Source organism: Canis lupus, chromosome 23, assembly GCF_048164855.1.
Source record: "Canis lupus baileyi chromosome 23, mCanLup2.hap1, whole genome shotgun sequence".
NCBI lineage: Eukaryota > Metazoa > Chordata > Mammalia > Carnivora > Canidae > Canis > Canis lupus.
Window position 1 is genome coordinate 45978107 of NC_132860.1, and position 20655 is coordinate 45998761.

Genomic DNA, 20655 nt, shown 5'->3' on the forward strand with positions numbered 1-20655 from the left:
AGTACACATGATGTGCCAGACATTGCATTATCTCATTTTTCCTTTTATTTCGGTTAAGATTTTATTTTTTTTAAGTAATCTTTACATCCGACATGGGGCTTGAACTTACCACCCCAAGCTCAAGAGTCACATGCTCTACCGCCTAAGCCAGCCAGGCACCCTGCATTATCTCACTTAACTGAATCCTCAGAACATCCTAGTGAGGTGACTTCTATTATCGCCACCATTATACAATTGAGAAAATAAAGTTCTATGAGGTTTAGATTTCCAAAGCAGTAAAACACAGAGCTTGGACTCAGAGCCAGGTCCATTTGCTAAGTTTAATTGCATTTTGATACAATCATAGAAATTTTTTTTTAAAAGATTAAAGAACATTTGGTTTGATAGGTATAAAGAATTGAGGGAAAATGCAAAACTTCCTAGAATTTAGGGATAGTCTCAGAATGTATAAGAGGCAGAGATCAAAAGTTAGCAAGTGCAGGGGCACCTGGATGGCACAGTTGGTTAAGTGTCTGGCTCTTGGTTTCAGCTCAGGTCATGATCTCAGGGTCGTGGGATCGGGTCCCAAGTCAAGCCCTGTGCTGGGCTCTGTGCTCAGTGGAGTCTGCTTGGGATTCTCTCTCTCCCTCTCCCTCTGCCCGTTTTGCTTCTGGTCTTTCTCTAAAATAAATAAATAAATCTTAAAAAAAAAAAAAAAAGTTAGCAAGCGGAGTGGAGTGAATTACAAAAGTAACAGCCCTGCTTTTTCTCCTAAGGTGACAAGAGCTTCCTTCCTCCACAGGCAGGTGGACTCTCCCGAGTTCAAGCAGTGCTAGAATACTGACAACCACCTTGAGCAGGACTCTGTTCTCATTCCAATTAATCATTAAGCCTGGGGATTTGCAGTTACCAGACACAAGCCCTGTGCAGATGCAGGGGCTTGCATTTCTCTTGCCACACCCAGCCTAGTACGCTTCCCAGGGCCCTTCTGCATACCAGCCTAGAGCTGCAGGCACCTCTGGAGCTGAGGGAAGGGAAGCGAGCCCCTCCTGTGGATTCTGAGGCTCCCAGGCAACAGGAAATCAGAAGGAAACTGAGAAGGCAACATGCAGTTAGTTCCAAGACTTCGCCTCTGGAATTCAGTCAGCATTGTGGAGTGGCGTGGAGGCAAAATCCCTCCACTCTGACAAAGGGAAATGTATCCATACCATTTTATGGTATGCTGAAATTTAAGCTGGCCTCTAAAAACTCTTCTGGAGTGCTAGTGGTATCTGCTCTGTAAACTCCAGGCTCTAAGTGATGTAAATTTCCCCCCAGAGACTCTGAAAGTTGGAGTGGGTAGAAGCAGAAAGGGCCCCAGGCAGCTAAAGTGAAATGTGAGGGTGGAAGGGAAGTGGCTCAAAATGCCACCCTGCTCAGCAACACTTGCATTTGGGGCAAAAGCAAAACAAAGCAAAGCGGAAACCAGATCTCGGACTAATCTGCCAGCTGAGATGCCTCACTAGGATAAACAATTGGATAAGCACTCAGACTCTGAGGTGCATCCAGGAATGGCAATCTGTTCATCATTCTCCTGTCTAAAATGGCTTCCCTTTGCTCTTAGGAGAGAGATGAATATCTTTGATGTGTCTACAAGGCCCACAATCTGGGCCTGTCCTCTCCGTCACTGGGCTGTAGCCACATTGGCTTTGTCTCAGTTCCGGGAACATGCCAGCACCAAGCTCCGTGTTGTACCCAGTTTTAAGATTGCACAGGCTGTTCTCTCCTCCTGTACCTTTATTGTCCACCCCACCTTGACCCCACCCCACCAAAAAACAAAACAACATGAAGCAAAGCAAAATAGAACACATCTCTCCTCCTCTCTGGAAGAAAATGTTAGCTCCTTGAGTGCAGGGACCATGTCGTTCTTTTTCCACACACCATCCCCATGCCTAGAATAGTGCCTGGCACGTAGTCAGTGCTCAATAAATATTTGAATGAATGAATGGAGCCAGATTGTTTCAAACAGTCACAGTTTCATCGCAAAGTATTGTTCTGTTGGACAAACAGTATAAACACAGAGGCTGGTTATATAGCATACTACCACAATATATTGCAAACTAGATGCCAATCAATAAACAATTTGCACCTACAGGGTGCCAAGTGCCATGTTTAGTGCTGTCAACTTGACAGTTGAACAATTCTCTGAGTGCAAAAGCTTCTGAGAACAGCCTTAATGGGGGTGCTGGTAGGGAGGAGAATCTGAAGAAAGTGCCCTGTATCTTTTCTGCACACGAGACAGGAATTGAAATGGCCAATGTGACATTTTTAACTCAGGCAGTGAACCAGCTCGTCTAAATAGAGTATTTTTGAGCCAACATTCAATCAGTAACAATTTGTTGAGAATTTGCTAGATTCTCTTGTGAAAGAGTAGTAAGTGAGACAAGTCGGTGGAATTGAGAGTCCGATCAGTAGAACCACCAAAGCTCATTGAGGCAGAAAATGCTCGGTTTCTGGCTTCAATGATCCCCCAGTGCTGCTGGGCTGCCTTTCCCTTCTGTTGGCAGAGCATCCCCCTTTATTCCCCTTGGTGACTTCTCTAAATCTTCTTTCTTCTCTTTAAACCTCCTACCACCCCTGGTATAACCCTCCACTCCCTGACTTCATTCTCCCCGTTTTCAACAGACCACCTCAGCTCCTACTTGAAGAAATGTGAAGCCTTAAGACCTGAAAGGCCTCACCGTCCTCTGTGTGACTATAGATTTATCCTCATTTCTTTCCAAGGTTATCTTCTTCTAATTTTGGGGAGATTTAGAGATTTAGAGATTGACGTGTTAGAGATGGAAAGCTATTTCTCTCATTCTGGTTTCCTTTCAAATGTTAGACCCTGATCAGTTAGTAGGGCATGACTCAACCTGGTGGGTTGTGACCAGCAACTGTTAATGAAGTAAACTAAAGCAGAAAAGAAAATTTCAGGGTATGTGGCATGTAGTAAGGACAAATATTGCCTCCTAAACTTTGTTTTACATCTATGATTGTGTGTGTGTACTGGGTCTTGGGTGAGATGCATTTCTTACAGTGCATCATTCTTATTCAGAGAATCATCATATTTGAGGCCATGCTCTCCACCCTTTCACATTTCCAGAAGAGTTCCCACTCCTTCCACCATCTGCTCTCTTCTCTACATACTCAACCTCTTACTTTCTAGTGATTCTTAAGCTTTATCTTGTAATATCCTCTAAGTTCTCCAGCCTAAAATCATATCCTGCTTTGACCTAGTGTTCCTTTATCTCGTTTCTCTCCTTAGTTGAGAAACACAATCCAAATTCACTCCTCTTCTTTTTCTTCCAAACCCCACACCACTGAAATTCCTTTCTAAGATATTGTAAATGATCTTTATATTGCTAACGGAATGAGCATTATTTTAGGCTGAAACTAGTTGATACTTTCAACGGGGTAGATTTCTTTCCTGCCATTCTTCTGTCATTCGGATCATGTCTCTGCTGCCCATTTGAGAATTATTCCTCCTTTTCCTGCCCCTGAAGCTTGGGTATTCCTCAGGTTGCCAATCTTTTCCTTTCACGTGTCTTTCTGGCTTCCTTTTCTCCTCAGCAGTTCATGATCCCCAAATCTATATGCCTGGCCCATAACTCTCCCCTGAAATTTGTTTTTGTTTTTTACATCAAAATGTCTGCTAGATTCACTTCATTCTCCCACAACTCATCCAAAGTTGAGCTCTTCATTGCGTTCAAGTCTGTGGCTCTTACTTTTCTTCTCATCAGAAGAAATGTTCTTCCCTTCCTTATTCACCTGGCTAATTCTCATGTCTTGGAAAATCAGCTCAGGTGACATCTCTTTGAGGAAGCCAAGATGTGTTGAAAGTTGTGTGTCACCTGTAGATCTCTAAACACTTTCTATATTGTGTCAATATGGTGTATGTGTCTGTCTTTCTCATTAGACTCTAAGTACTTTAAGGGCAGTGAAGTTTATTTATTTTATTTTATTTTTTAAAGGATTTTATTTATTTATTCATGAGAGACACAGAGAGAGGCAGAGACACAGGCAGAGGGAGAAGCAGGCTCCTGAGGGGAGCCCAATACGGGACCTGATCCCAGGACTCCAGGATCACGCCCTGAGCCACAGGCAGATGCTCAACCACTGAGCCTCCTGGGCATCCCAAAGAAGGGAAGTTTAAATCATTTTTGCATTCCTAGTATCTAACACAAGAGTTTCGTACATTATAAATGCCCAATAAGTATTTCTTGAAACCATTGTCATAATGGAGAACCAGAAACTGTCACATGAATTCGTACTACAAACAGGCCCTCAGATAATTTTCAATGAAGTAGATCTGAGTTTGATGTGCCCTATCTGTTAACTTTCCCATATCTGCTGTATAATTGTTCTGCTTTTTAAATTGCTTTATGCTGTGTAGACCTGTAGATGCAAAGAGGAAATGTGATATTAAAAAACAAACAGGACTCAATTAGCTGTTAATTAAAACAAATGACTTCAATAATTAGACATTACACATCTTCTCTAAGTTATTGAATATCCTAAAGAGAAGGAAGTCAAGATGTGGTCATATTTGTTCAGAACCTAATTAGAGAAACTCTTTAAAATTGTATCACACCCATTATTGGATTTAAACATGTTCCTAAATGGTTACCCTCACTAGTTTATACTATTTTTCATGGCAGCCTTGTGACAGAGCTGTAGCACGTCTTATATAACTTTGTGACTCAGTTGCTGTTGTGTACTTGGGTTAATCTGAAAAGTCACTCAGAGATTCTTTATGGTGAGTTTCTCTTCTTCCTTTAACACTTTTGTATCTTTGGTGTTCAGCTGTCATTCATTGTTAAAATCTAGAAAATTGAGAAATTGGTGTTGGAGTGAGTTTGGGAACCAAGTTCAGATATATTTCTTCTTTCAGCCTCTTGGAAGTAGGACTTTTTGGGGGTGGGGTGAATGCAGCTAAGATTAGTCTATGTGATTATTACTATAAACTGCTTAACAAATACTTGAATTAATGAGAGCATGCTCTACTGATTTCGTTAGTTCTGATAATGTGCAGAGTGAATAGTGATTTAATTTCTCCCACATGAGTTGCTATGTGGGATCAGAGGGCCTGTGATATATTGGAAATGCCTTTGTGTCATGATTTGAGAATTGATGGTGTTTCCTCTGTAGTTTCATCACGATTATATGAGGGCTCAGAAATAAGAGAAGGAAAACCCCTCTGCAGTCTATTCTTTAAAAATATTAATAATTTTGCATATTAGATTCACAATATAGAGTTTCCAAAGAGTTTTATACACATTATTTAATTTAAATCTCAAAACAACCCTCAGTATTACTCTCGGTTTATAAATGACTAAATTAAAACTCAGAGAAGTTAGAGTGACTTGTCCAAAGTCACACAATTTGTATCAGAGCCACAGTCCTGTTTGAAAACAAGAGTTTTCAGCAAAGGACTTTGGAAATTCCCTTTTAAATCTAGTCCAATCAAACACTGGTTTGGGGGTAAAGTATTCTGAACACCTAAATCTACCAACAGCTATTATGCAAGAAGAGTTAGATTTTTCTTTCTGATTTCTGGTTATCATTAAATATTTATTGAGGTAGTTTTCTTCTAATGCTTTATTTCCTGACTTTCTTAGTGATGGTATAGAAATGTCTTCAGTTTTATCCTTTGGAGAGGTTGAAGTGACCTTGGTTGTGTTTGCTTTGTCCCAACCCAATGATAAAACATTTCTAATCATCTGTCTCTAAGTCCCTCATAGAGTGGAAAACCGTTAGAGCTAGAAGGTGCAAGAGACCATGAAATTCCAGCTATAGCAAGCTATGTCATCCATCTCTTCTTACTCTAGTACATTTCTATGGCATTATGTTCACAGGGATTGTGAGACTGTGCTGAGTTGAGTGGGAATGGAGCTATAATTGATTCACGATGCCAGCTATGGGCTCATGAGTGTGCTGTGCTCATCCTTAATTTTTCTTCCTTTGGCCTCTTATCTCTAATCTGCCAGAAAGTCCCATCTGTCAAACCTCTCGATGCTATCCCAAATCTGATTACATTTCCACGATTTCTACTGTTAGTATCTGTAGTGGTAAGGATATGTTACATTATGCTACGGGGGTGACAACCCCCAGATCTCCGTGGTTTGAAAAAACAATGTCTACTTCTCACTTGGGTGCATGTCCATTGCATTTCAGCAGAGAGATCTGCTCCACTTCTTCCTCACTGCAGGCTCCTCACTGAAAAGGATGCACAATCTAGAATGTTACCAGCCACAGTTACAGAGGATAAGAGTCACAGGAAGGTCTCACCCAGCAATCAACTGCTCTGATCTTGAAGTGATGCACACCATTTCTGCCACAAATCCATTGACCGGAACTACTCAGGTGGTACCATCCAAGTGCAAAGAGGATAAGGAAGTATCATTCTTCCATGTGTGTGGAAGGTAAGGAAAACAGATATAGGTGAACATTAGAATTCTAAGTCACTACTTCCCCTCACTTAAATTCCTGAAAAAGCACCCTAACTAGTTTCTCTGCTTCCATTCTTACCTCCTGAAGTAGACTCTCCACAGGGCAATTAGAAGATTTGTTTAAAATATAAATGAGAATATCCCTCTCCAAATAGCCAATTGATGCAGAATTCTCTTTCAGAAAAAGGAACTTCAGTTGCATCCTCTGTGCCTTCTATGTTGCCAAGTACTTCTTATAACAACTATTCTCTTAAGCCTTTCTTTTTGAATTAGGGATGGGCCAGAGCATTTGCACACAGAGCCAGATGGAGATGGTAAGAGAGAATTCTTATCTGGATGGCCTTCTATGCTACTCTGGTGGACAGTCTAAGAGGGTCTGTGAAAGAGGTGAAGAAGGTGCCAGCTACTCTGTGGAGTCCTCAATAAGCACAGGGATTGTGGCCCAGCCTTCATTACCCAGATCATGTTCCCTGGTGCTAGCTCAACTGGTTCACTTTGTTCGAGAGTGAAAGGGAAGTAGGGAGTGGCTTGTTTTCCTTCCATACAGGACTAGGACAAAATAAGTGTCTAAGAAAGACATATTGCTTTTTCCTTTCTTATCTCATCTCTTCTCCTACCTCCAGTATCTCTAAATCAGCTTACTCTTCTGATGCTCTTTGATGGAAATCAATCCTTCAAAATCTTTGTCAGTATTTTACTTGGAGTGTCTTACTTCATCAGTGTACTTTTCACATTATTCTGACTACAATGAGTACCATAGGGACATAGCTACCTATAAATATAAACAGCCTAGAGAGGAAATAAACTATAAATTAAAAAGCCCTAAAATCTGATCTCTCCTTCATGTTTTCTGTTTTTCAGTGCTATTAATATTTATTCTCTGATCTCAGACTCTGGACTCTGTCTACTCTGACCACGAGCTCTTGATCTACCCTTCCTGCATTGGCTGATTGGTTTGGACCTGACTTCCGACTTCTCCAGATTTATGTCATCTGTGCATCTTTTTAGTCTCGAGTAATTCTTCAGAGTCACTACCCAGATCTTTGCTCTTGTATAATTTCCTTTCACTCTGTCCATAATATTTTTCTTGTTCACATATCTGGCCTCAACATACTTTCAATAACAATACCAATATATTTCCTATGAGCAGACCTTAGCATGACATATGTTTCTGGGGGGGAAAGTTATGCTTTATCATATTGCCACAGCCTAAAAAGAAATGCTCGGAGAAATACAAGCCACTTTATTTGAAAAAATTATTACAGAGGTTATGATATGTTTCTCCAATGTACTTAAACTAATGTTATACATGTGAGTTCAAATAAAGATAGAGTTGGAAGAGACCCTAGGGATTGTCTGGCTCAGTCCTCTCAAAATGCAATTGTAGAAACTGAAATCAAGAAAGAATAAGTAAAATGCCAAGTATCACAAAATTAGTTTGTGTTGAGCTGGAAGCCACATCCCCCAGGTCAGGGGCACTGAGCCCTTCACTCTACAACACTGTCTTTTGAGTTTCACATTACAATCATTATTTGAAGAATTACTAGCCAAATGTCCTTCATTAAAACAAAAAATATGTGCTTGAGAATCTTTGTTTTGAGAGATTCAGGTTTAGAGAATGGAATTGTTCAAAACAAGGAAAAACACCCATATCTATTAATAGGACATAGTTACGAATTTTGTTTTTTATATACCAGGATCACATTGCAATTTTCCTTTTTTATACTAGAGACATATTTGAAATCTTCTTTTTGTATTCTCTTCTTTGATATGAAGTCTACTGTTGCCAAGTGCAAATCAAGTCTCAATAGGGTCTGAAAATCTAGAGTATTGTTTTGGTAGAAACAAAGAATACCACTGATAGAAAGTGTACAGAAATCCATAATTGAACTTACATTCCTTTTTATTATTTCCATGGAAAGGATCATAAATATCTTTGAGCCATAATATTAATATAATTTCCCATTCTATGGGTATTATGTTTATATTTTATCATTCTACCCCACATTTGGACTGTAATATATCTACCTACTATTTATTCTTTATTTCTTAACTAGCAAAAAATTTTAAAAGTGCTTAGAAGTTCAAAATATCCTTTATAAAAATAAAGTACACCTCCAAAAGAAATGGGCTCCATAAGTAAAGCAGTCCAAGTATCTCAAGTAGAAAATAGATGTCCAAATGGCCCACTTCTCCCAATTTTAAATACTTTAGTGATTTTAATTCTACATATTATCTACCCCAAATTCCATTTTTTAAAAAAGATTTACTTACTTATTTGAGAGAAAGAATGAGTGCGGGGAGGAACAGAAAAAGAGAATCTTTGAGCAGGCTGTGTTGAGTGTAGAGCCCCACACAGGGCTCAATCTCACCACTCATGAGATCATGACCCATGGGATCATGACCTGAGCCCAAACCAAGAGTCTAACATTCAACCAACTGAGCCACCCAGGCACCTCAACTCCAAATTCCATTTTTAACATGGTCTATGAGGCTGCAAACAAAGATGCTCACTCTTCACATACACATATTTTTGCTCCATTCTGGGTCAGTAGAATCAGACAAGAGTCAAAACAAGGTTTCTATCAGAGATTCATCTCTCCCAGTAAGGACAAAAGCTGTGGATCCATGCAAGATAACAATTTGAAAGTCTGAGGCATAGGTAAAGAATTTGAAATGCTTCCTTCTGGTGAAGATGTATTATGTGGCCTTAATCAACGGATAACTGCTTTCCCAAGGTGTTGGGAATTTACTTAAAAGTCTGATGCAATAAAATACTGAAGAACTTCTTAATGTGTCAACTCCTAAGTCTGATTCAATAGAATGTGAAGGTGGAGCCAGTTTGGGAAAAGAGATGACCTGGTTATCTTGAATTCTAAAGATTGGGCAGTTGTGATTATTTGCCTATCTTGGCCAACAGAGAGTCAGCCACAAAATCTCACTTATTTCTCTTTTTGTCATTAAAAATATTTTTGAAACATGGGAATGAACTCCTGAACTCATGGAGTATAATATGAGGCACAGAAATTCTGGAGTTAGGTAGATTAGGATTCACTTTAACCTAACCTTAACCACATAGAATGTATGTAAGCAAATTATTTAGCCCCTATCAGCTTGAGCAATTTACAGATGATAGTAACTGTCATAAAAATTGGTTGTGAGGTAAGATTAAATCAATTTAAATTTCAAGATGGATATAACATCTCAAAAAACGGTACATGATACATAGTAGATAGAAGATAATCCCTACCTCAGGCTCTGCATTAGTTCTTGAGATGCAGAGCCCAAGATAGGAATTTTTGTGGTGGGCATACATTGAGGGAATGCTCTCAGGTAATGGCTGTGAGGAGTGAGTAAGAGAGGCAGGATGAAGAAGAACAGATAAGATATGTACTCAGCTGAAGGCTAATTTTCACTTGATCCCATGAGAAAGTCTAGATGGTGAATGACACCACAGAACTTTCCCCATGCTGAGGCAAGGGGAGATACTTTTTTGGTTTTCTTTATCAGTCAGTCATTGACTACAGGCCACCTCTGGAGTTAGTGTGCATCCTCCTAGGGCTTTCTGGAGAGGTATTCCCATCCACTAAGGGCAATTCTCAGAAGAAGAAGGCAGCTGCCAGCTGTACCGTTGGTAAAGGAGATCTGGGCAGGGCATGAAAGAGTCTTCTGCACCAAAGACATCTGGATGCTTATTGAGGGCAGAGGCTACATCTTATCTGTTTTTATATATCTTACTCATTCATCATTCAATCATCCATTCAAGAATTATTTATTGTATGTCACCTCTATGTCAAACGTAGGTACATGGGATACACTAGCGATTGAAAGAAAGATTATTCCCTGGTGGATCCCCGATTGCAGTGGGAGAGAGATAATAAGCAAATAGACATAAGAAATAATGACATACCAAGTCATTTGGTGATAAGTACTCTGCTGAATGGATAAGAAGATTGTCTTATTTTTTTTTTCTTGGTCAAGCAAAATTTAATTTTTTGATTCCAGTATTTCTTAACTGGATTGTCTTTTAGTCACTGAAAATATATGGCATCTCAGGGCTTGATACCTTGCCGCAGGTCTTTCTGTGGAGTACTGTAGGTTATATAATATAAAATCATCTAGGTACAGATTTTTTTTTTTTGTGGTGGTGGAAGAGACTTTAGAGATTATGTTCAAGATTTGATTGAATTTGTACTGATCTCTGACATACTGTAACTGTATTTTGATTATATGATTGATGTAATCTTTGTCTTTTTTTTCCCTGCAGAATTGGAGCATTGACACTTTTTAGTTGACTATGCTTTTGGGTTCATATCTGGTAAATTGAGTTTGTTCCTTTATTTACTAATTCTATTGTATTATTCACTAATTCACTATTCAACACACTCCAGCATTTGAGCATCTACTGTGTGCTAAATCTTGATGAAGTGTGGGAAGGATTAAGATGATAGTCTCTGCCCCTAGAAGCTTACAATCTACTAGGAAAGATAAACTGGGTTCACTAATAGCTCTATGCCAGGGAAGACAGCACTGGGTCCAGGAAACATGCATACAAGGCCCACTGAAGAAGTGAGAGATCACTTGTGAGCCAGGAGGGTTCTAAGGAGCCATATAGAGGAAATTTCTAGCTGGGGCTGAAAGCTGGCTGGGATGTGGACACCTGGACATGCAGCTGTTGAGAGTTCTGAGTGGAGACAATCTATCAACCAAGATGAAGAGGCAGCAAAAGGCTAAATGCGTTTGTGGGGGTCACGAATAGCTCTGGTTGGGTCTGATTCCTGAGGCAAAATAGGGAATTAAAAAGATAAGTTTATGGCTCATTAAAGAGGGACTTGAAGGTATTCTTGTCAAGGATTTTGTGATAGGAAGAAAAGGAAACCCACTCCAGCTAAAACACATGGAAGGATTGGTTAACCTAAAAGAGGGGAAGTACAGAGAATTCCAGAAGTTTCACTGGATCTCACTGAAACTTGTTGTTTCACTGGGTCCCACTGAACCTTTTTGTAGGAAATCAGGATATTTTGGGGGGTCCTACTGCATCTTCCAGGGGCAGTGAGATACCAGCTCTACTTCTATTGTCTGCTTTACCTTCTTTTTCCCTGACTGGTTTCCTCTATTTGTTTATTGTTCTCAGGGCCCAGTCCAGCATAGCCACTTGTCTCTCAAATCTGATGATGAGCAAAGATGTGCATCCCTGGATCTCAGAGGACAAAGTATTGAGGGAGAGGCTCTCAATGGCTGTCTTTAGGCTCCTTATCCACCCTAGTCAAATCACCTGGGGCTGGAAGGGAGGCATTACAACATTATCGCCTACTCAGCAAACTGTGCAGGTGTCCTTGAAAGGGAATCCAGGGGCCGGCAGAGTGGGGTCTTGTGACACAGATGGCCTGGCTGAGTAGCTAGCTCCATTCTGCAGGAACAGAGGGGCCTGGGAAACTTTCTGAGTAGGAAGGTCCAGTTCATTCACTCACTCATTCATTTATTTCTATAGTTGTTCTGTTTCTCAGTTTCATGAGGTGCCAACAATATTGTTACCCTCTGAAATTGTGTTAACAGTGCAAAACTTGAGCATTTGAAAACAATGAATATGTGGTACCAGGGCATCCCGAATCCTCAATTGCATTACATGCCCCGTGTCTGGGAAAGTGCTCTGTAGCCCCACACTAAACTCCCTACTAATTCTGTTGGAAGTGTCTGTCCTGGAGTCAGTCTCTCCATGATACTCTGGGTTCCTTTGAATGTTCATATTCCTAGAACCCAGCATTTTGTCTGGCTTACAGCACAAGTTCAGTAAACGCATGTTTCTCATTTTCTGAAGCATTTATCTTTCCAAATTTCCTGATGCTGTGTGTCAGATGCATGAATCTGTATATATATTAGAAATGAGGTACTGGCACGCACAGTGATAAGTTGGAAAATCATCAAGCAACTATGCTCCTCCTGGTCTCTTACCCTAAGAAAACAAGAAAACATGGAACAGGCTCTGGGAAGTCGTAGGACTTCAGAATCAGCCGATTTGGGTTTGCATTCCAATTTGCCACTTACTGGTTGTGTGACCTAGGGTAAGTTCCTTACTCATAATATCTTACCTCTGTTCGTTCATCAGTAAAGTAGGAATAATGTGTATTATTATTTACATACACGCAAGTTTCTATGAGCATTAAGTGAGATACTGAGTATAAAGCTCCAAGTGTTGTGTCTGATGCATCAAGGTACCAATCAGCATAGCTATTAACATTACCATTGTTCTCAGGACTTATTACCATGCAGAAGCAATGACAGTTATCTTCTTAAAAAACAGCATTCTGGGGCGTCTGGGTGGCTCCATTGGTTGAGCATCCAATACTTGGTTTCATTCATATGATGATCTCAGGGTCATGAGATTGAGCCCCATGTTGGGCTCTATGCTCAGTGGGGAGTCTGCTTGAAATTCTCTCTCCATCTCCCTCTGCCTCTCCCTCTCAACACCTCCTCTCCACTCACATACACCTGCACCCTTTCTTTCTCTAAGAAAATTAAAAAAACAAACAAACAAACAAACAAAAACTAACAAAGCAGAATTCTGAGAAAATGAGAAGAGAGTGTATGCTATTGATCAGCATTAGAACACTATGACCAGGCATAATTTTTGTGTCAGAAAAATCTGGCTTGGATTTGGGTTCACATCTAGAGTAAGTTAGGCCTCAATTTGCTCATCTGTAAAATGAGGATAACAAGGTTTGGAAGCAAATGAAAGAACTCAGGTAAAGTACTTAGCAGTACATCCAATGTGTACACATTTCTCAAGAAATGACAGCTATTAGTCTCTCTGTCTCTCTGTCTCTCTCTCTCTCTCTCACACACACACACACACACAAGCACTCATGCACCACCACCACCATCACCAAGTATTTTGTCCTTGCTCCAGCTGATCTTTTTTCCATATGGGCCAATATAGTTCTACAATCATTGGTGAACATTACTTGGAAGGGGGTGAGTGTGCATGCGTGTGCACACACACACGGTGCACTGTTTGCATATACATACAGAGTATGTAACATTTAAGATTATCCTAAGATTTGAAAAATTGTTCCAGAGACCCTGGGTAAAGACAGCAAGGAACCCACAGCAGCTAAATCCCCCCTCAATCCCAAGCCAAGTGTTTACCTCCCCAGCAAAACAAAGCCACTGAAAGAGAATCAGCAGAACAAAAGCAGAGACTTGGAAAGTAACTTGGAGAGACATTGGAAGGAATTGTAAAGAACCTGTCCCTTCTAATGCAGAGAGTTGCTGAAACCACAGAAAAGCTGGTGGAAATTAACCGTTTGTGTCACAGGCAGCACACCATATGCTGCCTGCCTTCCCTGGAGAAAGAACAACCAGCAATTGCTTCCCACTCCCCAGCGGGCTGCTGAGCTCAGCCTGCACTCACTTGTGCTCTCAAATAAAATGCAATTCAACCAGCCAAGCCCCAGCATGCTTAACCTTTGGACCACGAATGCCAACGTTTCTCTGGAGAAAGAGTCAGTTGTGCTCGTCTTGGTGACTATGATGTAACCACTGGAGGGAAAAAAAAAAAAAGGCTTATAGCCACTCTGATTTTGCAACGGCTCCAACAAAAGGCTTAAAGGATTTCAGATGCATTTGGAAATTAAACTCTGCTGGCCCTCCTGAGCCAGCATCTCTTCTGAATACCAGAGGGACTGACAATGACAAAACCCAGACCTAATTGCTGATGCAGGCTTGATGGTATTTGGGGTGTCTAGTCATGACAAGGCATAAACAAATCCCTCTGCCACTGTTCGCATGTGAAAAAATGGCATTTCATCTGGCTACTTTCTACCCGACTCCATTGGCAGGTTGTCCCAATACCCCCCTCCAGCTCCCCTAGTAGATCTTTGGGAAACTGACCTTGAACACAGAACATGGAATTTTTTAAAAGAGATAAATGCTCTCATTCCCTCTTTGCTTATAGAGGTATTTCTGGTCAAAGGCGAACTGACAGAAGGGATCCAGGATAGCTCGACAAGAGGTCAGTTCCTGCTGACATCAATGAAAAGGGGCAGATCTCAGAGGTGGTGTCTGACACAGAAGGAAATGAAAAAGTAGAGGTTGCTTCAAAGACAGGATTTTTTTTTTGAAGTATGGTTCTTAACATAGTAATTTCTTTTGGCGTGTGCTCTGTAGATTATACGAAAGGGACTGGATGTCTGTAAACTAGATAGGCGAGAGGAAGGGGTGGGCTGCAGTGGGGGCTGGGTTGGAGCGGTGGTGGAGTTTCGTCACCATGTGTGGGGGCACAGGGAATTACACTTGGAGGACACTGGCCTCTACTTTCATTTGTTTTACTCTGAGTCCTGGGGTCTGGGTTCTCTGCATGACCAAATATGTCTGCGATCGTCCTCCAATGAGTTTAAGTAGGCAGAATGAGGAAGTATTGCTCAAGAAGCATTTGCTGGATGGTCATGGATCCATATTCATATTTTTGTGACTGTGGCTTTACAATGTGAAATAGTGTCTCATTGCAACTCGGCTCACTAAGAGGAAGATGTTCCGCTGCTGCAGCCCCCTCCCCCACTCCAAGGCAATACTGCCCAGGCCTCTGAGGAAGGAGGGTCCAGGCTGCCTCCACATGCCACCTGTGCAGAGACCTCCTCCATACCCAGTGGGGGCAGAAGCAAGCCAAGTTGTGGTTGCCGTCCTCAAGGACCTAGGTAGCAGCCCTTAGCAAAAGCAAAATAATGGGAAGGTGCTAGCAAATCACCCTGCGAAATGATGGATCATCTTTACTCTTGCTTTCTTGTCTTTAACAAAAATGTACTTCTTTGTCATCTCTATGAAAATGTGGCTCAGTTAGAATTTTACCTCAGAAAATGAATATGGATTGTGTGATGTGAGTAAAAAGGAAAGACATGAAGGGCAAAAGGGAATGGAGTGAGGGGGAGGAAAGAGGTCAGGACAACATGGAAATGAAAGAAGAAGGCCAACAGTCTTAAGGAAGTCGGAGCTCTGTGGAGCCAGGTGCTCACACACACGCCACAGCCAGATTGTCGCCCTGTGAGAACGAGAACGGGCAGAGGGCTCTGAGCAGGCCGGCGTGTGCTTGTAGGTGCGTGTTGGCAACGGACACAGCCACGTCAGACCGCCCAACACACGCCAGCTCCGTCACCCATGAGGGGGCTGCGGCCGTCTCCGAGGAGCCTCTCCGGCCAAACGGACCAACCTGAAGAAACCGAACTCGGAACGCGGGCCCAGGGCACGGGCCGCTGGCGCTGCTCCTCGATGCTTCTCTGGAAGGGCTTCGACCTGGTGCCAAGGATCCTCTGTGAGGGGGAAGACCCTCGCCAGCCCAACGCCGAAGGGATCCGCCCCGCACAGCGCCGCCCGCGCCGCCCGCGCCGCCCGCCACCGCTGCCTGAAGTGCCTGCGGGACTCGGGTCCACGTGCACGCGGCGGACAGCGACGGCTGGCGACGGCGTCCGCGTCTGCAAACAGCTGGAGGCGAGCGGCGCCGCCATTCTTGCGTCCACCGGCAGCGACATCGAGACTGCCGCGGACGAGTGTGAGGACACGGAGGAAGGCGACCCCCGGGGCTCCCAGCTCCGGTATGCGGCGCGGGAGGAGCTGGGCGTGATGAGCAAAGGGGCGGTGCACGCTCTGTGGGCTACGAGGCCCGGAACAGCGGTGAGCTGTCCTTCCCCGGGGTGCCATCGGCATCCACCCGGAGGCGCAAGCCGAGAGCGAGACGAGGCGGGCTCCCGTGGGGACCGACCCGGGGGGCTGCGTGCCCAGAACCAGACCCCGGCGGCGCACGCTCCCTGCCCCTCAACCGCCTTGGGAGCGCTGCCCGGCCCGGCCCGGCCCGGCCTGGCCTGCCCGCCGCCGAGCCGCCGAGCCGCCGAGCCGCCGAGCCCCAGGCCGCCCTGCTGTTCTCCAGGAAAGCTGAAGCCAGGCGTGGCTGCGATGGAGCTCCTTTAGCAGGCGGCATCCACAGTGTGAAATTCCTGCAGTTTCTAGGTGAGGCCCTTTCCTCAGTTTGCGCTCTTCAGCCGTCTCTCTCCTTTCCTGGAGCTCGAGGTCGCTCGAGCCATCAGGTGCCGCAACTACCTGCCTTAGCCTGGGTCTCACCAAACACGACGCCAGAGGCAAGGCCAACGTGCAGCGGTGTATTTGGGAGTGACCCAAGGGGCAGGAGCCAGCTCAAGCCACTGCCTCGGATCCTTGATCCGGCAAGATCTTTTGAGGAGCCTCATGAAGACAGAACTGTCCTTGAGGGAGACTCCTGTCCACCATCATTCAACAGGGCTTCATGGGCATTAATGTTCTCCTATTTCTGGGGTGTGTGTGCACGGAAGACCACAGAGTACTTTCCTGGGGGCTTTACCCAGCGGCGTTGAGGAAGACTCTGGTTGGGAAGCATGGGGTACCAGGCCTGTGGCCAGGGGAGATACACTCTCAGCTGGCACTTGCCTGGGGCTGGCTGAAGTCTGTGTAGAAATGGTGACCACAGCAGTGGTAAAAGTAAAGGACGGGGTAAGAGAGATGTGAAGTAGTGTTCGAGAAGTGACCTTTCCCCACAGTCATTGCCTTAGTTTAGGGCACCTCTTGTCTGAATAATACAGTAGCCTCCTAGCTGTGCTCCCCATCTGCAAATCTCTCTTCAAATTCACTATTCAGATACTGCCAGAATCATCTTTCCAAGACCCAGATCTGATTATATCACTCCCTTCCTTAGAAACCTTCTTTTCCCTTACTCTTTTCTTCTTTTACATCTCTTGGCCCTCCTCTGAATTTTTGGTATGGCACAAGAAGTATTTTGCAAAATATGCCTCCCTGGCCCCATTTCTCACTCCCCACCCCCAACAAGCACCCTTTATACTAGCCCCAGTGTTTCCAACTTGTGTACTCCTGGGTCCTATGGAATTATTTCAGAAGATCAGAAAAACCATATGTACATCCAGAAATCTATAGCCTGAATAACTAATGTGCCTTAAGCATATGTTGTAAGTTCACAAAACTTAACTCACTCTTCTTTCTGGGTTTTCAGAGAAAAATGGAATTTCTTAATTTTGCCTATATTGAATCTAGTTTCTTGTATGACCATCCCCTCTACTCCCTTCCCATCTGCTGGTAGGAGCTATAAATATTACCTTATGGAGGAGGTGCCCTTCTTTTGTGGTCATGTTGTAAATGGAGAAGGATAGGTCTCAGGAGACCCAGCGATGGAAAGATCAGGGAACTGTCCTGTTAGTGATGTGCTCTCAAGCTTGGGGTATTGGTCTTCTCTCTGTTAACCTACAAACTAGCCTCTGGTTCAGAGATCATGCTTGTGTTTGAGGGTCCTCATGTCAGTCTTCTCTGGAAATAAACCTCAGCAAACTCTGAGGGAGGGACACACATTTCTTTTACTCAAGATTCCATTGAGCATCCCTGAGCAGCATGGATGTTGGGGCTAACTTGCTCTCAAGCATCATACTAAGCTACTTTGCTTTCCCTCATTCTCTGACTTGACCTCCCTCATCTTGTTCTCTTCCCAAAGCTCTCCTCTTGAAATTCTTCACATCTGGTGGCCCATCTCACCCTCTCTTGAGAAGATCTCTTTTTGGAGTAGAATTGGGGCATGGGGTGGGGGTGCAGTGGGTTCCACTTGGTAAATGCATCTCATGCTTGTGAAGTGTTTGGTTTTTTTGTTTGTTTTATTCTGAAGATAACATAGCCTGTTCTCATCTCAGAAACACTTTCTTCTGTTAAAATGACATTAAACTTATTAATTTTACAATAATAACCCTGGCATTATTGCGCTAAAGGAAGAATGTAAGTGCTGGGAGGGCAAGAATTTTTCTTGCTTATTCCCTGCTTTGTCTGGAGACCCAGAACAGCCCCTGAAAAATAGCAGGCATTCACTTCATGTGTGTTGAATGATCAAATGAGTAAATAAATGGAATATACTATTCCTTCTGGGGCTACCTTTTGTTTCAAAGGACCTCCACGTTGGCAGAGAATATACTTAGAGGAGATGGGAGTGGTATCCCAGTTTAACCAATGCATTCTTGTTTTTAAGGATACTTTTGTGAAAAATAGTAGAAGTAATATAGCCCTAGGTAGTAATTTTTTCTTTTTACAAACATAACGCGAGTTCACAAAAGGAACTCTTCTGTCTCATGTGCTAGAGGCAATTGTGATCAATAGGCTGTATTTTTTTAAAGATTTTATTTATTTATTCATGAGAGACAAAAAGAGAGAGAGAGAGAGAGAGGCAGAGACACAGGCAGAGGGAGAAGCAAGCTCCCTGCAGGGAGCCCGATGTGGAACTTGATCCCAGGACCCCAGGATCACAACCCGAGTCAGATGCTTAACTGCTGAGCCACCCAGGCATCCTGGCAGGCTGTATTTTTAGTTTAAGGTCATATGGTTATATGACCTTAAATCATTTATTTAAGCCTCTTGTTCTTGTTATTATCAGCAGTAGGGAATTATTGACTCTTTTTTATTTTTTATTTTTTTTATTCATTCATGATAGACACACACACACAGAAGGGGTGGGGGTGGCAGAGACACAGGCAGAGGGAGAAGCAGGCTCCATGCCGGGAGCCTGATGTGGGACTCGATCCCGGGTCTCCAGGATCACGCCCTGGGCCAAAGGCAGGTGCTAAACCACTGAGCCACCCAGGGATCCCCAATTATTGACTCTTTATTATGAAAGATTAGGAAATGAACATCACCTCAGTGCTTGCTCATACTCCCCTTTCTCCTCATTTCTGATTTTTTCCCTTATTTTGCATATTTTTTATTTCATCGATACACATTTTGAGAACCCTCTTTGTCTTTGTTTTCTGAGTAACCAGTTTCTCGCATGCTGTATTTAGTATATTATTCCAGGCCACTTATTGAATTTCTTGTCATTTTTAATTTCTAAGAACTATTCTCTGGTTTTGGCAGATTACTCCTTTTTATATAGCACCTTGCTCTTGTTTAATATATGTAAAACCTTGACTTTTTGAGGATTCTTGTTTAAAAAAATTTTTTTTTAAAAAGCTCTTTTCTATTCCCTGGATTACTTCTGTTTTCTCTGGGGTTAGTGGGTTTTCTTCCAATGTCTGTTGAGAATTCCCAGGTTATCTTTGTGGGAGAGGGTTAGGCTGATGAATATGATTTTTATGCAGCTATGGAGATCTTTGGATTAAAGGACTGCCTCTGGGCGCTTTGTAAGCAGGATTCCTTCCAGAAGGCAGCTGAGGGACCCCTGCATTTGCAAAGGAGGATGACTTTACTTTGGCAATAGAGCACTTGGGAAGACTATATTTCCCTCCTGGACAGAGTTGCCATTCCTTCTGTACTTCTGTCCCCCTTCCACAGCTCTGCTACCTATCCCCCACCCCACCCGGCCCTCACCCTGCATTACTACTTGTGTGTAGGGGTTGTCAAAGAGCTACCGAAAACTCTGGTCTTCTCTCTTAAGCTCTGAAAATCACAGCAGGAGGTTTTTCTAGTAAGGTCATATATTCTGCTTTGGCAACAGTCCTCCATCATAGTTTCAGTGGGACTGCCAGAGGAAGAGAAGGTAGATGTGAAGTCTAGGTCTGCCATCACGTGCTACTTTTTTATGACTGCATATAGATGCTGTCGTGATTGATAAAACACACACTTGTTCAAGAGCTTTACTAAACGTGTTGTAGATTTTGCTGTGATGTGCTTTCTCAATTGGTGAATGCTAAAGCTACAACCATTTTCATTAGGGGCGAATGAAACCCTTTGGTGCTAAAATTGTTGGAAAGCTGTCTTAGCCAAGCTGCCTTAATCATGAACACACTGCATGCTCGATGCCTTCATGCTGTTCTCTGCACTTGGAATGCTCATCTCACTTCTTTTACCTGCAAAATCCTGCCATCCTGAAGGACGAGTTCCATGACCACTTCCTCTGTGGAGTTTCCCTCCGTGCCCTGAGACAGAATTCATTGCTCCATCTTCATTATTCCCTGACCACTCCGTCCATCCCTCTGACATAGCAATTACCATGTGGTTTGAGAGTTGTTGAGGTTCTCTCTCTCTCAATTCCAGTCTTGTTCATTGTTACTTTTTATCTCAAATACTCAACACAGAATGAACTATGGTTGGCTTATGTTAAATTGCAGATTTTGCTCTTATGATTTGTAATGCTTGTCATTGGTTGTATGTCATGAAAAAAGGCCGTATGCTGAAAGGATGTTTGTTTCTTTAAAAATTATTT

The 20655-nt window shown here is 42.9% G+C and overlaps 1 protein-coding gene across 47 annotated transcripts in view; it reads left to right on the top strand.

Annotated features, from left to right (window-relative positions):
• Nucleotides 1–15023: 15023 nt before the first annotated feature.
• The window catches only part of LOC140615193 (uncharacterized), a 143588-nt gene continuing 137956 nt past the window's right edge, over nt 15024–20655 (top strand). For 39 of the 47 annotated variants that reach the window (XR_012015946.1, XR_012015964.1, XR_012015965.1 and 36 more), the window contains exon 1: nt 15565–16445. Coding sequence is in view for 1 of the 47 variants with exons in the window: in XM_072795078.1 (XP_072651179.1) it covers nt 15600–16406 (807 nt within the window). In the remaining 46 variants the exon portion in view is untranslated. Of the gene's footprint in view, nt 16446–20655 lie in introns of all 47 variants that reach the window. The other 8 variants (XR_012015975.1, XR_012015976.1, XR_012015974.1 and 5 more) reach the window with 6 other exon arrangements.